General features: G+C 36.9%; 1 protein-coding gene across 1 annotated transcript; it reads right to left on the bottom strand.

Annotated features, from left to right (window-relative positions):
• On the bottom strand, positions 1–1,825 carry LOC137947995 (beta-carotene hydroxylase 2, chloroplastic-like). Its single transcript, XM_068793883.1, has 7 exons — positions 1,347–1,825; positions 1,204–1,263; positions 1,031–1,102; positions 820–954; positions 402–527; positions 259–315; positions 1–173 (listed from the first exon to the last, which is right to left on the bottom strand). The coding sequence occupies exons 1-7, from the start codon at positions 1,740–1,742 to the stop codon at positions 90–92; spliced, it is 930 nt and encodes a 309-aa protein (XP_068649984.1). The 5' UTR covers positions 1,743–1,825; the 3' UTR covers positions 1–89.
• Between the last annotated feature and the right edge of the window lie 11,981 nt (positions 1,826–13,806).

Below are 13,806 nucleotides of genomic sequence, written 5' to 3'. Positions count from 1 at the left end.
TGCTTGAATTTCCTTTTTTTCATTATAGATTATTGACCCTTTACACTGTAAAAGGGTAGAATACCCAAAAGAAAAAGAAAATCACAGAATTATGTTCTTGAATTTGTTGATAGTTTAACCCTCCGGCTAATCTCTTTTTCCAACTCTTCCGTTCCTCCCACTTCTTCCAGTTCCTACAATCCACAGGCGAAGAACTAAGTCTCCATTTCAAAAACGAATCAAAGCAAACAGTGTAGATTTGAATCTAGAGAAGCTCACCTTTGGACCCAAGAACAACCCGTAAGGCACTCCGTCGAATTTATCAGAGTGGTGGATCTGCGAGAGTGGAATACACATAGAACAGTGCGTAAATAAGAGCAGAGCAGAAGAAGAAGAAGAAAGAAGGTTCAAGCTTAATTTACTTGGTGGGCGGCGGCCACCCTCCGAAAATAAGGAACGTCGGCGATGGGACCCACGGGGAATCTTCGATGGACGAGGCCGTCATGAACGAACATGTACGCCATCCCGAACACAGTAATTCCAAGCCCCTGTAATTACGCAGAGAAATCAACATTTTGTCACTCATTCACTGAACAGGACAGAATCTTCGTGTTTTTTCTCAGAAAGATAAACAAGTGAGAATTCCAGGGTCTTTGGATAATGCTTTTCATTGAAGGCAATTGGAACCCAGGATAAGTATTCGTCTTTCGTTCATATAAAATCATGTGAAAGAATCAAAGAGGTGCAGTAACCAAGACCATCGTGGTATGAACTGATAAGGAAACAGAGATGGAGAAAGAAGAGAACGACAACTCGAGAAGAAGAGAGAACTTTACTCACAGCTCCGAAGCAGAGGCCGGGGACTAGGCCTTTGTGAAAAAACCCGTAGGCGAGGAGACCAATCGCAGGAACCGCATTTATGATCGCAAAAACGTCGTTGAGTTCGAACGGACCTTCCCTCGGCCGGTGATGAGACTGCCGTTGATAACAAACGTCACGCTTCAGTGGCCAGGCAGTAGAGAAGGAAAAGGTTTGGAAAAGGAAAACCAACCTCGTGCATATGCCACAAGGATGCGTGCCAGAGGGCCCGATGTGCCCATCTTGCCCAAAACTCCATCCCCACCTGAAAAATTAAAAATGGAATCATTTAAACAATAAATGACATTCTGTACAGTGACCGGAGAAGCTCGGGTTGCGATTCGGGATAACGTAATGGGGGCATACAGCGGCGCCGACTGATAGAGCAAATGTCCCAAACATCTCCGAGATTGGAATTTCACCTCCCTGTATCAGTAAAAGAATATCTTCAGACTGAAGAAGTGAAATTAATTAGATTCAAAAGCAGAAAATAAGATCAGGCTAAGGACCTCAAATTGCCACCAGAATCTGTAGTAGACGGCGGCGACAGCCATAGAGGTGATGCCGAAACTGGACATAACCGCCGCTACGAGGTAGGTATAACGCTCCGATTTCTTCCTCGCGAATTTCTTCGCCAAACGGTCGCTCAGGATCTGATCCGCCTCAGAAATGCCTTTGCTTATGTTTGTGCTTACGGTCTGTTTTTCTTCTTCGATAAGAATCGGCTCTTTATGCTCCTCCAAAACGAAACAGACGGTAAGGACTCCTCTCTGAGTTCCATCCGCTCGACGGATCGACGGCAAAGACCTGGCAAGGATAGAGGGCTTGGGTAAAGTACCAAAAAAGGGATTTCTACCAAGACGACAGGTTTTGAGGGTCGGAACGGCCGCGAGTCCGGCGGCCATGAGGACCGGAAGTGAGAAAGCTTTCAAGGACGAATGAGAAGGCGGTGAGCTCCTCTTTTTTGGTGAGCGAGCAGCCGGCCTTCGTATTGTCGTCTTCCTGCAGTTTAAAGACATGGATTTGCAGAGCCGTGTTTCCTTATGTCAATATAATATTGCCACTAATTTCGTCAAAATTTACAATAACACCACCCTCTTCAGTAGCAAATTAGAGCACGTGGGCACTGTCTTCTTTTGTCAGGCAGGGCAATTTCGTAGTTTCAAGAAGATTATAGAGTAAAAACGAAAAAGAGGGTGCAGAGCAGACGGAAGTCGGCACGGGTCAGAGTGAGGAAATCGTATGGCGGAAGAGGTGGGTCGAGAGAGTACCAGAAACGGAGAGAAGCCTCACATTGGCTCTCCTTTCACCCCCTGACAGCTCCCACTACGTCCTCGCAGTCTTCAGAGCCTCTCAATCTCTCTTGCGTTCGCCATTGTCTAGCTTGGAGCTTCACCAACGACGAAAAACAATTTTCGAATATGAAAGGAAAATTACTTGCCTCAATAAGGGGACAGGTGTCATAGAATTATATCAGTTTCATTTTGAGGAGCAACCACATTTGGTTGAACATGGTATGTTTACCCTAACTTAGCCTTAGTTGTTTAATTGTTTTGGAACTTATTTTTTAGTAATTAACTTTAGGTGTAACGGGGATAGGATCATACTTATTTCTTCTATTAGAAATAGAGGCTCATTGTACTCAAATTATAACACCTCAGTAAAGTTTTTATCTTTTCCATCAATTCAATATGGTATCAAAGTAGGTTCTATGAGTTGACTCGGTTTGATAATGTGATCCTTCCTGATCTATCATCTCTAGTAGTTTACGTTTGTATTCTGTCTTTTTTCTTTCTTTATTGTCCTTGTACCCATTGTTTTCTTAGCATTAAAATTTCTTTTTAAGAAAAGATACTTGATTCTAATTTCCAAATCAAAAAGAATTTTGGAAATCAGAGTTTTTTACAAAACAAAATCGATATTTGAAACAATAAAGGTCAAACTACAAGAAATGTTCGAGCAGTAGTAGAAAACTTCAAATTTTGAACCAATTTATAACATCAAGAATGAGACTTTATAATGAGACTATATATCAATATATATAAGTCTATTTTTTTAACTATCTAACCAATTCTCAATCTGAGTTTCCTAGAGGGAGATCAATCTTGGAAGAGTCAATGGTCATATTGTCCAAAGAAGAAAGATTACACAATTCGGCCAAATTAAAGAGTCCAAAATTTATCAAATTCCTTCTCTCAAAAGAAGTATATTTTATGATGAAAATTTATACTTGGATTAAAGGTATCTAAGTTTTGTTTTAGAAGGAGAAAATTTGATGCAAATTTGAAATATATTTAAGGATATGTTTGCATTAGAGTCTACAAGGATCAAGTTATAGAATGAAAAATTCAAGTGGTCATAAAAGATACAAAAATGAAGTTTTTTTATGCCAAATTAGGTATAAATTTAAAACCTTTGAGTCTAGTTTTGTGAGAAGCAAAACGTTTATGATTCTGAGCTATCTATTTAGAGATATCGATATGAGAAGTACTAAAGGTTAATCTTGCCAAAATCTCTCATGTTTTCCTATTTTCTCTCTTATTATCTCTCTATGCATTGGCGTGAATTGAGTTTTCTTTTCTCCTAGCATTCTAATTTTTAAGCCAAATTTCTCTTCTAATTAGATAGTATTGGTCAGAATTAATCACTCCATGATGTGCTCCTTCTAGGTATGCAAATATTTCTTACTGTGATGTTGCTTTCAAGTTTTGGGTTTTTGTTGCTTGGTTGTGTATCTTCCGCATAGTTAACTTTGAAAAATTGTGATCACCCCAAAAAAGTTATACTAGGTAAAACTTATTAAGTTTTACCATTATAGTCTCCTCTAATTTACAAAAAAAAAAAAAAGGTCATTTTCGATGTATGAGTGTTACATAGTCACCTCCTTTCGGTTAAAATTATTTTCCTCAAGTAATTTTTCAGTTTATCATCTTTTATTTTTATCACTTTAGTGCAATGCCTAGACCTATTACCTAAAAAGTATAGGAGTGTGTCCAACATCCAACTTGAGTCAAGTCTTTTGTTCTTCCCCCAAGAGGTGATTTGTGTTTGAGCTACCCTTATATAGTGAGTAGTCTTTTTGTTGTGCCCTAAAGTTGGGCCATTTTCCGCCTTTAAAATTGAGCGAAGTGTTTTAGACTATGGCCGTTTTGACTAGTGTATGGAGCTTTGTCGTATGACTAGAAGTGATTTTCTTCGCCTACATTGTGTTTTGTTCAAGCTCGATCTCTATGTCTTTTTTATCCCCAGCTTGAGGGGAACAAGTAGAAGAAGAAATACAAGAAAGATGTATTTTGTTCCACATGTTGTGGTAATTTTTATGTTACCAAAATATTCAAGATGGGTGGAGAACAAAAGATAAAGTTTTAGCATAAAAATGAAGTTTTTGTATCTATGAAGAATTTTTTTCAACAAAAGAAAATTGAACACCAAGAATCCTTTTATTTGCAAGCTGAAGTTTCAAACTCTAGCTTGAGGGGGAGTGTTGATGAGCAAGTATGAAAAAATTTTACATGACTCTCATAGTAAGAAGTGGTACAAAGCTAAAATTAATGAAGTCTAAGAAGAGTCTTATGGAATGAGGTACCACAACAGAGTTTCTATTAAAAGGTATTTTAGTTAATTTAGTCTTCCATTTATATTTAGTTGTTTAAATATTCTAGGACATATCTATTAGTATTTTAACTTTGGGTGTTACCGGGACAAGGATAGTTCAATTGTAATCGGATTCTACTTTTTTCCTCAATTATAAATAGAGGCTCATTGTAGTTAAATTACAACAAGTCAGTGAAAAATCAACACCATCAAGGTGTGGTGAGCATGGAAGTGTGGGGAAGGATTACTATGATCTTTGTTGGTGTACAAACTCGACGAGGAGGGTCACAAGACACACTCTATTGGCTAAAAGCTCGAGGGAGGGAGAGCAAGGGAGGAATTCCTAACCTACCCAAGCTATTAGCTAGTGGAGAAGGATCCCCCACCCTCTTCACTGTTTTCTCCCCAAATTCCATCATCCTCTCTTATATTGAAGAAAACAACAAGAGTCTAAAGTCTAATCTATTGAAACAACAAAATTAATCAATAGAAAACAAAAGAAAAAGTGAGAGAATGAAGAAGGAAAAGGAGCAGGGGAGATAGTGTTTTCTGCTTGAAATTCGAAGCAACAGAGGAGATTGGAACAAAATCAAGGTCAGCCAGTGATGCTTTCTGAAAAATATTAAATTTATCATCATAAAACCTATTTGCATTCTCGATGTCTATGCTAGAGAATCTCCCACAATAAGTAAATGGGTTTCCTCTCTTCCATCCTCGGGTTAGGTTTGAGTAACAAGATCAAGCTTGCAACCCCAGCGCCGTACATGATTTCCAAAAGTAAGCTTCCAACCAAAAGAAATATCTGAAACTTAAGACCTCAAATGTGCATTTTGTAGGGTGAGTGAGGTACTACCTTGAAGAGATTTTAACGAACAAACCAGAGGCCTTGTATGAACCAGAAGGGATAACGAAAACGCAGGCGAAAGCTTCGATTTTAAGAGACCCAGAGCGCTAAGCGATTTTCTGCCTCTGTGATCTTCTCTTTTGCCTTTGTTCCATTTGAACTGATCTTCTATGTACCTCGAAAGGTCTCGTGGAGAACAACCATTTTCTAGTGGCATATCGAGGCCAGAAATGGAGGATTCCAACAAAGAAATACTCAATTTAGGACGGAAACAGAGGAAGAGAATCAATATAAACGTAGATAGGAGAGAACCAAACAAATGGAGAAATCCAAAATAGTAACAGTATTTGCAGATGAGAGCGAGAGAGAAAGAGAGAGAAAGGAAGGAGCGGAGAGAAGACGGAGAGAGGGAGAAAAGGAGAGTATGGAAAAAAACGAGGACAGGCTAGGGACGAATTTATGAGAAAATGAGCGACATAATGCTCTACCCCCGTGCTTTAGTCTCTTATTTATAGTTGTGGGTGGAAGTTTACAATGACTACAATAAGTTTTGTAAAGAAAATGACATAAGTAGAAATATATCATCTTACTTAATTACATGTCATTCATATAAAAAAATATTTAATTACCTCTTTTGCCACCTCTTGATATGGGAGAAGAGTTCTCCCTTAATTTATATTTGTACCACTAAAATTGTATCTTCCAATACTCCCCTGAACTTGGGAGAGAGAAAACATCATAGATGCTTAACTTATTACAAATAGTGATATGTATCTTGAATGTGACCGACTTTGCAAGAAAATCTGCCATCTATCCTTGAGATAAAACATGTTTGAGAGATAAAATTTTGGCTTAAAATTTTCCTGTATAAAATGGTAATCTACCTCAATGTGTTTTGTTCTTTCATGAAAGACCAAAATTGGAGCAATATGAATGGTTGTCTGGTAGTCACGATATAATTTCATAGACTCTTCCTTATAGAACCCCAATTTAGTAAGAAGAGATCTGATTCGTAGAAGCTCACTAATTGTATGGGTCATACCTTTGTATTTTGCTTCTACACTAGACCTTACAACAACATTTTATGTAACTAGGTTACCTCCAATTAAGGTACAATACCCAGGAGGTGATCCTTGTCATAACTAAATAACATTTTGCTTCTTGTCATCAGGTGGTCCAGCCAAATCTGCATCTACAAAACTTTCAATGCTGAAGTGACCATGATTTTTATAGAGAAGTCATTTCCCTACAGCTCCTTTTTTAGGGCTTGCCAATGGATAAGTTGTGATTTATGCCTATATTGACTAACCACACTAACTACATATGATATATCTAGTCCTGTTACAATAAGGTAAAAAAAGCTTTCCCACAAATATCCTATATCAACATCTTCTTCTAAGCTTACATATAGCTTTGTGTTAGCATCCGTAGGAGTGTTCATTGGTCGACCTCCCATCATTCTAGTGTCCTCAAGTAGATCAAGAACATACTTCCTCTAAGATAATACGATATTGTGCTTTGACTGGAAGACCCTCAATACCTAAGAAATATTTTAGAAGTCCCAAATCCTTCGTTTTGAATTCTTTGCATATCATCTCTTTGACTTATTTTATACTATCTTCATCACTACCATTTAAGATAATATTATCCACATAAATCACCAGTAATACTCTTCCCTTTAATATATTATTGACAAAGACAAAATGATCTACTGAGCATCAATTGAATCCAAAACGCAACATTGCTAGGCTAGATTTGTCAAACCAAACCCGAGGAGACTATTTTGAGACCATATAAAGACTTCCTTAATTTGTGTACTAACTCCCCCTCAACCACATAACTAGGTGGTTGATGCATATATATTTCTTCTTTAATATCACCATTCAAAAATGCATTCTTCAAATTCAGTTGATATAATGGCCAAAGAGAAATAAGCAGCAAGCGACAGTAAGATTTATACCGAGTTTAAATTAGCCACTGAAGAGAAAGTTTCCTCATAATCTACTCCATTGCATTGAGTATACCCCTTTGAAACTTGGCGGGCCTTGAGGTGAGCAACAATCTGGATTGTGCTTAATAGCAAAATGCCATTTACAACCCACAAGTTTTTTGTCTGGAAGAAGTGGAACTAGGGCTCAAGTATGATTCTCATATAATGCATTCATTTCTTCTTCCATGGCCTCCTTCCATCCTGGATGCCTCAGAGCCTCTTGATACAATTGTGGAATAGGGATAGAAGAAATAGATGTAAGAAATTGAGAGTAAGAAGAAAACAAATGATAGTGAGAAACAAAATTTGATTCAGGATGAGAAGAGGAGGGCATGTAAGTCCTAGGTTCCTTCTAAAGAGCTATGGGCCTAGTATCAAATTATGGACCAAATAAAATAGGGGAAGATGGACTTACCTTGGAGGGATCCGTAAACTCCACAGGTGTGGCATTGGTCAATGTTTCAAGGGGCTAAAGTAGATCCACATCAAGTGGCACTACAGGCTTCGGAGTTGCCAAAACAGATGAAAGAGTCAGAGGAGCATCCTTCGAAGAATAAAAGGACGTGCCGCAAAAAAAGTAACATCCGTGGAAACAAGTAACTTCCAAAAAGGACTATAGCAGACATATCCTTTTTGGGTAAGAGAGTAACCCAAAAAAAAAAAAATATTACACTTAAGAGCCTTCGGGTCCAGTTTACTCTTGTGTGGGGATGTGACATGAAAAAAAAATATTCAACCAAAGAACTTCAAAGGAAGGGAGATGGGGACTTCATCTGAAAATAACAATGAGTATAGGGACTTACAACTCATCACTGAAGATGGTAGCCTATTAATAAGGAAATATATTGTACGAATTGCATGAGGCAAGTAAAAATAGAGCACATTTATAGAGTAGAGTAGGCCACTGGCTACCTCAAGGAGATGTAGGTTTTTTCTTTTGGCTACACCATTTTTTTAGGGCAGTAGGCACAAGATGTCTGATGGATAATGTCATTATCCTGACAAAAAGATCGAAATTCACTTGATAGGTATTCTTTGGCATTATCAGAACAAAGGACATTTACTTTTTTCCAAAATGAGTGTACACCATGAAATGAAATGAGTTAATTATTGAAAGGATTTTAGACCGATCTTTGAATAAAAATAGCCATGTAACTCGAGTAAAGTCCTCAACAAAAGTAACGAAATACTTAACTTGAAAAATATTTGAGACACTCAAGGCTCCCCATACATCCAAGTGAATTAATGAAAATGGAGCAACACCTTCAAGTTAAGTTCGAAGAGAGAATGTAGTCCTCTGGTGTTTGCTCAACCAACAAACTTCATAGTTTAGACCAGACAAGGTTTTAAAAGAACGAAACAGGTGCTAAACTAATGCTACTGACGGATGTTCAAATCTGATGTAATAGTGGCCCTCTTGTTCATGGTCTCCACCAATCACCCACTTTGTCGTTTGAGCCTAAAAAACACAAGAAGAAGGTGAGAAGATAAGAGAGCAATTAAACCATTTTTTTAATTGACTGATATACAACAAAATTAATAGGAATTTGGGAACAAATAAGACATCAATAAGCAAAAGTGAAGGTGTAGCAGAGGAAGATCCCTTCCCAAGAACTTTGGGTTGGGATTTATTGATTATGGTAACAAACTTGTTTGGTAAGCATGGAGACATAGAATGCAATAGACTCTTATTACGTGCGATATGCTCGGAGGCCCCTGAGTCAATGATCCAAGATGAAAAAGAGAAAGTAGCAGAGATCATACCTGATGTTGTGGTGGCAGTAGTAGTAGTAGTAGAAAATGAAGGAGAATATATCATCAAGGTCTTCATTTTCTGTAATAATTCATAATCATCATCTGTGAGAGTCTTCTTGTCTTTTTGTAACTCGATTTTTTATTCATTTTTCTCATTGCTATTAACCGAGGCCTGGTTGATAGTAACCTAGCATAGTTTGTCATGAAGCTTCCAACATGTGTTCACGAGATGATTCAGTCCATCACAGTAAGTACAAACCCAATTATCAGTCCTCGAAGGACCAAAGCCAGTTCTACCACCTCTTGTTTGACCTCCTTTATAATTTCTACCGCATCCTCTAGTGGTAGAATTTGTATGTCTAGTTCATGGGTACATAACAGATGATACCTCGGTTTGATAGGTGGAAGAGGGTTCTGGTATCCTAAGAAGTGTGGCACTTATGTCATTGAAGGATGAAAGTGTGGAGGAGCTGAGAAGTTGAGTTTTAGCCACCTCAAGATATGGCTTAATATTGGCCAAACAAATAGCAACTACTAAGGCCTCCCACTGCTTTTATTGGAATGATATGTTAGTGGAGTAAGGTTGAGCAATTTTTCATTCTTGAATCAGCCCTCTAAAATGAGCCAAGTATTCATGTAGATTTCCCCCTTGCTTTGTATTAAACATGTTTTTGGAACACATCATATAACTTTTGTAAGTTCTCTGTATTGAAGTACAACTTACAATTTTTCATTCTTGAATCAGCCCTCTAAAATGAGCCAAGTATTCATGTAGATTTCCCCCTTGCTTTGTATTAAACATGTTTTTGGAACACATCATATAACTTTTGTAAGTTCTCTGTATTGAAGTACAACTTAACACAAGTGTCCCAAATTTGTTTTGCGGTCTCAAGATGAATAATATTGTTGGCTACATGCTTCTCCATGCTATTAATTAACCAACTAGTGACAAAGGTGTCATTCTTGAGCCGTTTAACATAAGAACTATCTACTTCATCAACTGGTGGAGATGGTTTGGTTAGATGTCCTAAGAGGTCTCGAGTGATGAGAAACCGCCTAACCGATTGTGAGAAGCTCATTTAGTTAGACAACCCTCTCAATGGTATAGTGTTAATTGTAAGAAGATTGTTTTTATTTCCCATGTAGTCTCCAGGCGTTAATCAACAAGTAAACAATTACTTATAAGCAATATGTCAACCAACTACTATTCCTAGCCAATATCTCTCTCGAGACAAAAAAAATATAAACCAACTTGAGCAAATATGTCACTTGATAGAAAAACAACCCGAGCTCAATTATCATTCACCATCAATTAGACCACCACATATTGTCTCATATAGGATAGATTTCATTCCTTTCTTACATATGAAATTAAATAAGCCAAGGGGGTCTTAGGCCGAAAGACAATAGAAAGTAAATTACTATACTATTTTAATCATACACTTAAACAAGTATAGACAAATAATCACATCCTGGTCATGCCAATTAGAGAATATTTCCAATATTTTTCAATAAGAAACCTATCTCAAATTAAATCAAATATGTAATTGGTGTTGAGTCAAACCAGAATCCAGCTCGAGTATCTTCTAAAGAAGGAAACCTGCCTTCTTTGTTACTTGCACCACCTAGCAAATAAATATCACAATCTTTGCTTCCTTCTTTCCTTAAATCAATATTATTATAATTGAGTAAGTATTCAAATAAGTTAAACCTAATACTTTCTTTCTTAAAAGAAATCCACTTGGCAAGCTTTTGAAGAAGGAAAAATTTCTTCAATGAACATGCTCCAACTTTATGAATCAATCATAGCCTCATCTTACCCTTTTTTCTCACTTTTTTAGGTAAATTTCTCAAGAGAGTAACACAGCCAATGGAAGGCCAAAAATTAGTTGCAAGAAACAAAAACTCTTTCAAAAAAAAAAATCCTTATCAATAATCAAGAAACCAGCCTTTATTGGGTTCTTTTGAGAGCAAGTCATACAAACATCAACTTAAATAGTCTTAAACGAATTCAATCATGCTTTGATCATGATAATCCTCATAAACATTAAAAATTGAACAAATATTCATCCAACATGTATTTTCCAAGGAAAGAAATCAAACTCTAATGCTTAAACCAAGTACTCAAAAAATTGTCCATCAATCTTGCATGATCAAAGATAAACTGAACACTGGAGTTTCATAAATCATATAAAAATCAATTTCCTATCCAATTTGAACGAGAATCTCATGTATCAATCAATCTTCCAAGACTCAAGAATGATAAAATATCTCATCAATGAGAGGAGAAAAAAACCTATCTTTGTGCGAGATTGAGTTCTTGCTTCACTTAACAAGAGATCCAAATGAAGTTTGAGAATTCACATGCACTAAATACCATATTATCTTCGGGATACTAAATATATTGCTCTGATACCATATTGGATTTAGGATTACATGATAAAGAACCTCGATCAAGGTGGTGAAGGAAGAGAGGAGGAAGAAGAGGAGAAGAAAATAGAAGAAGAAAGAAGAAAAGAGGAGAAGGAGAGTGATGGACTAAGAGCTTGGGAAAGGTGAGAATAGGCTAGGGACGAAGTTATGGGAAGAGGAGAGTTATAATGCTCTACCCCAGGCCTTGAGTCTCTTATTTATAGTTGTGGAAGGAGGTTTACAATGACTACAATACCCTTAGGGTTAAAAAGTTTGTAAAAAAAAGGATATAAGTAGACATACATCATTTTACTTAATTAGACCCTTATGCCCTCCTTATGGAAAAAACCATTTATTTATCTCTTTTGCCACCTCTTGACATGGGAAAGGAGTTCTCCCTTAATTTACATTTGTGCCACTTAAGTTGTGTCTTCCAACATAAAAAAAACTATGAGTAACAAATAAAAGACAAATGGTATCCCGAGGTTTAATATCAAATGTGGATATTTAAGTTTTGATGGTAATGGTAACTTGAGAGTGTTACTAATAGTTTTATTGAGTAGGATTAAGCATAACCATTTTGGCAATCAAATTATGGCTTAATAAAATGATAGAGTGAAAAAATGAAATTCGAAGCCAAATCAAGACCTCAATGCTCTAAGTTGAAGAAAAATATGTTGAGAAGAAAACAAGTTAAGCAGACACTATAAGAAAAAGAGGATTTAGTGATAAAAAAAAAATTTCCGCCCCCCCCCGCCCCCCTATAAATGCTTTTTAATTGGTGAAAATAAACTCCCCCAAAAAATATTTCTACTATTTTTGGCAGAAAAGTTTCCACCAATAAGAATGCAATTTCTGATGGATATTCTTTTCCATTGACAAATGTATTCCCACCATAAGTTCCCCATCCTCAATTTTTTTTATGATGGTGTTTACTTTTCACTACAAAATTAGTGTTTTCACATTTTTTAAGAAAAATATTTTTTGGAGGATTTGAATCTCGATGAAAAACGTTTTTATTATCAGTGGATTTCATTCTATTGATAAAAAAAATTCTTGATCATTGGCCGAACACAACCTTTTACTTTTTTCTTCCTCTTTTTCCTTCCTTCATTCCTCTTCTTTTGTTTCTTTCTCTCCTCAAATCCCATCATTGGACCATCAATATATGCATTGTCGATTGATTTTAGGTTTGTTTCTATGTTTTTTTTTTAAATCTCTAAAGAGAATTTCTCAGGGAGAAAGGGGCTCTTTTTTTACCTTAACTTTATATGTGTGTGTGTGTGTGTGTGTGATGGGGAGGGGGAGGAGGTGATGATTACCACTAGTGGAACATCAATAATAAAAAATTTTTGCCTCTTTGTGGTTGTATGATTGTGGTTCCATTTTGTTTATCTACGTTGAAATATTTGTTTGTATCGATCGGGCCAGTCCTTGTATAAAATCCGTGCGGATGCTTTTCTAAGAGGTTCAAGCCTTTTAGCGCACTGGTTTCAACAATCTATTTTTTTAGATTGCACTATAAGAGCTTAAATTTTATTTTGTATTTCAATTCACCCCCCTCTTGAGACGTCACCTAGGCCAACACCACTTCCAATAAATGTCTATTTTTCTTTCTGCTACACCATTCTATTGAGGTGTATAGGCACATGAAATTTAGAGAATAATGCCCTTCTTTTAACAAAATGATTGAAAGGAGTGAGAAAGAGGAAAGGAAAGGAAATAATATATTTCACTCCTTTCAATAGAAAATAAAGGTATTTTGGTGATTAAAAAATAAACTCATCCTCTACATTATTATTTTTAAGCAAGTGATTACAAAATAACTATAATGTTTTTTAGGCTACATAGTGTTATGGGACATCCTAGTTATGGGTCTGGGTTAAGTACCTATGTCTTTCGTACCTAACAGGCCGGTCTTTTGGGTAGTATTGGCTAGGTGCTTAACATTTGGTATCAGAGCCGACCCTCAGTCATGAGTTCGATTCTCGGCTACGGTGCAGAGGCTGGATTTAAATATTGGTAGGTCGTAGGATAAAAACCCGGGTCGGGCCAGTGTCGTTACGTCGCTCGTAAAGGCTGGATTAAAATACAGGTAGGCCGTAGGATAAAAACCCAGGTCGGGCCTGTGTCGTTGCGTCGCCGTGGTCGTCGGCTCGCGAAGTGGGAGTGTGATGTTATAGGACATCCTGGTTATGGGCCTGGGTTAAGTACCTATGTCTTCCGCTCCTAATAGACCGGTTTTTTTTATAGTATTGGCTAAGTGCTTAATACATAGGGAGTCATACCCAAAAAAAGGAAGGAAATTACAAGCACCAACATCTTTACTCATGCACTTAAACAATCTTTCCTCATATTCTAACAAATTCATTAT

This window comes from Aristolochia californica, unplaced genomic scaffold (genome assembly GCF_029961685.1).
Source record: "Aristolochia californica isolate CCGP_79_NKW_82.1479 unplaced genomic scaffold, dmAriCali1.0.hap1 SCAF_13, whole genome shotgun sequence".
Taxonomy (NCBI): Eukaryota; Viridiplantae; Streptophyta; class Magnoliopsida; order Piperales; family Aristolochiaceae; genus Aristolochia; species Aristolochia californica.
This window is presented reverse-complemented; position numbering and strand designations above follow the sequence as displayed.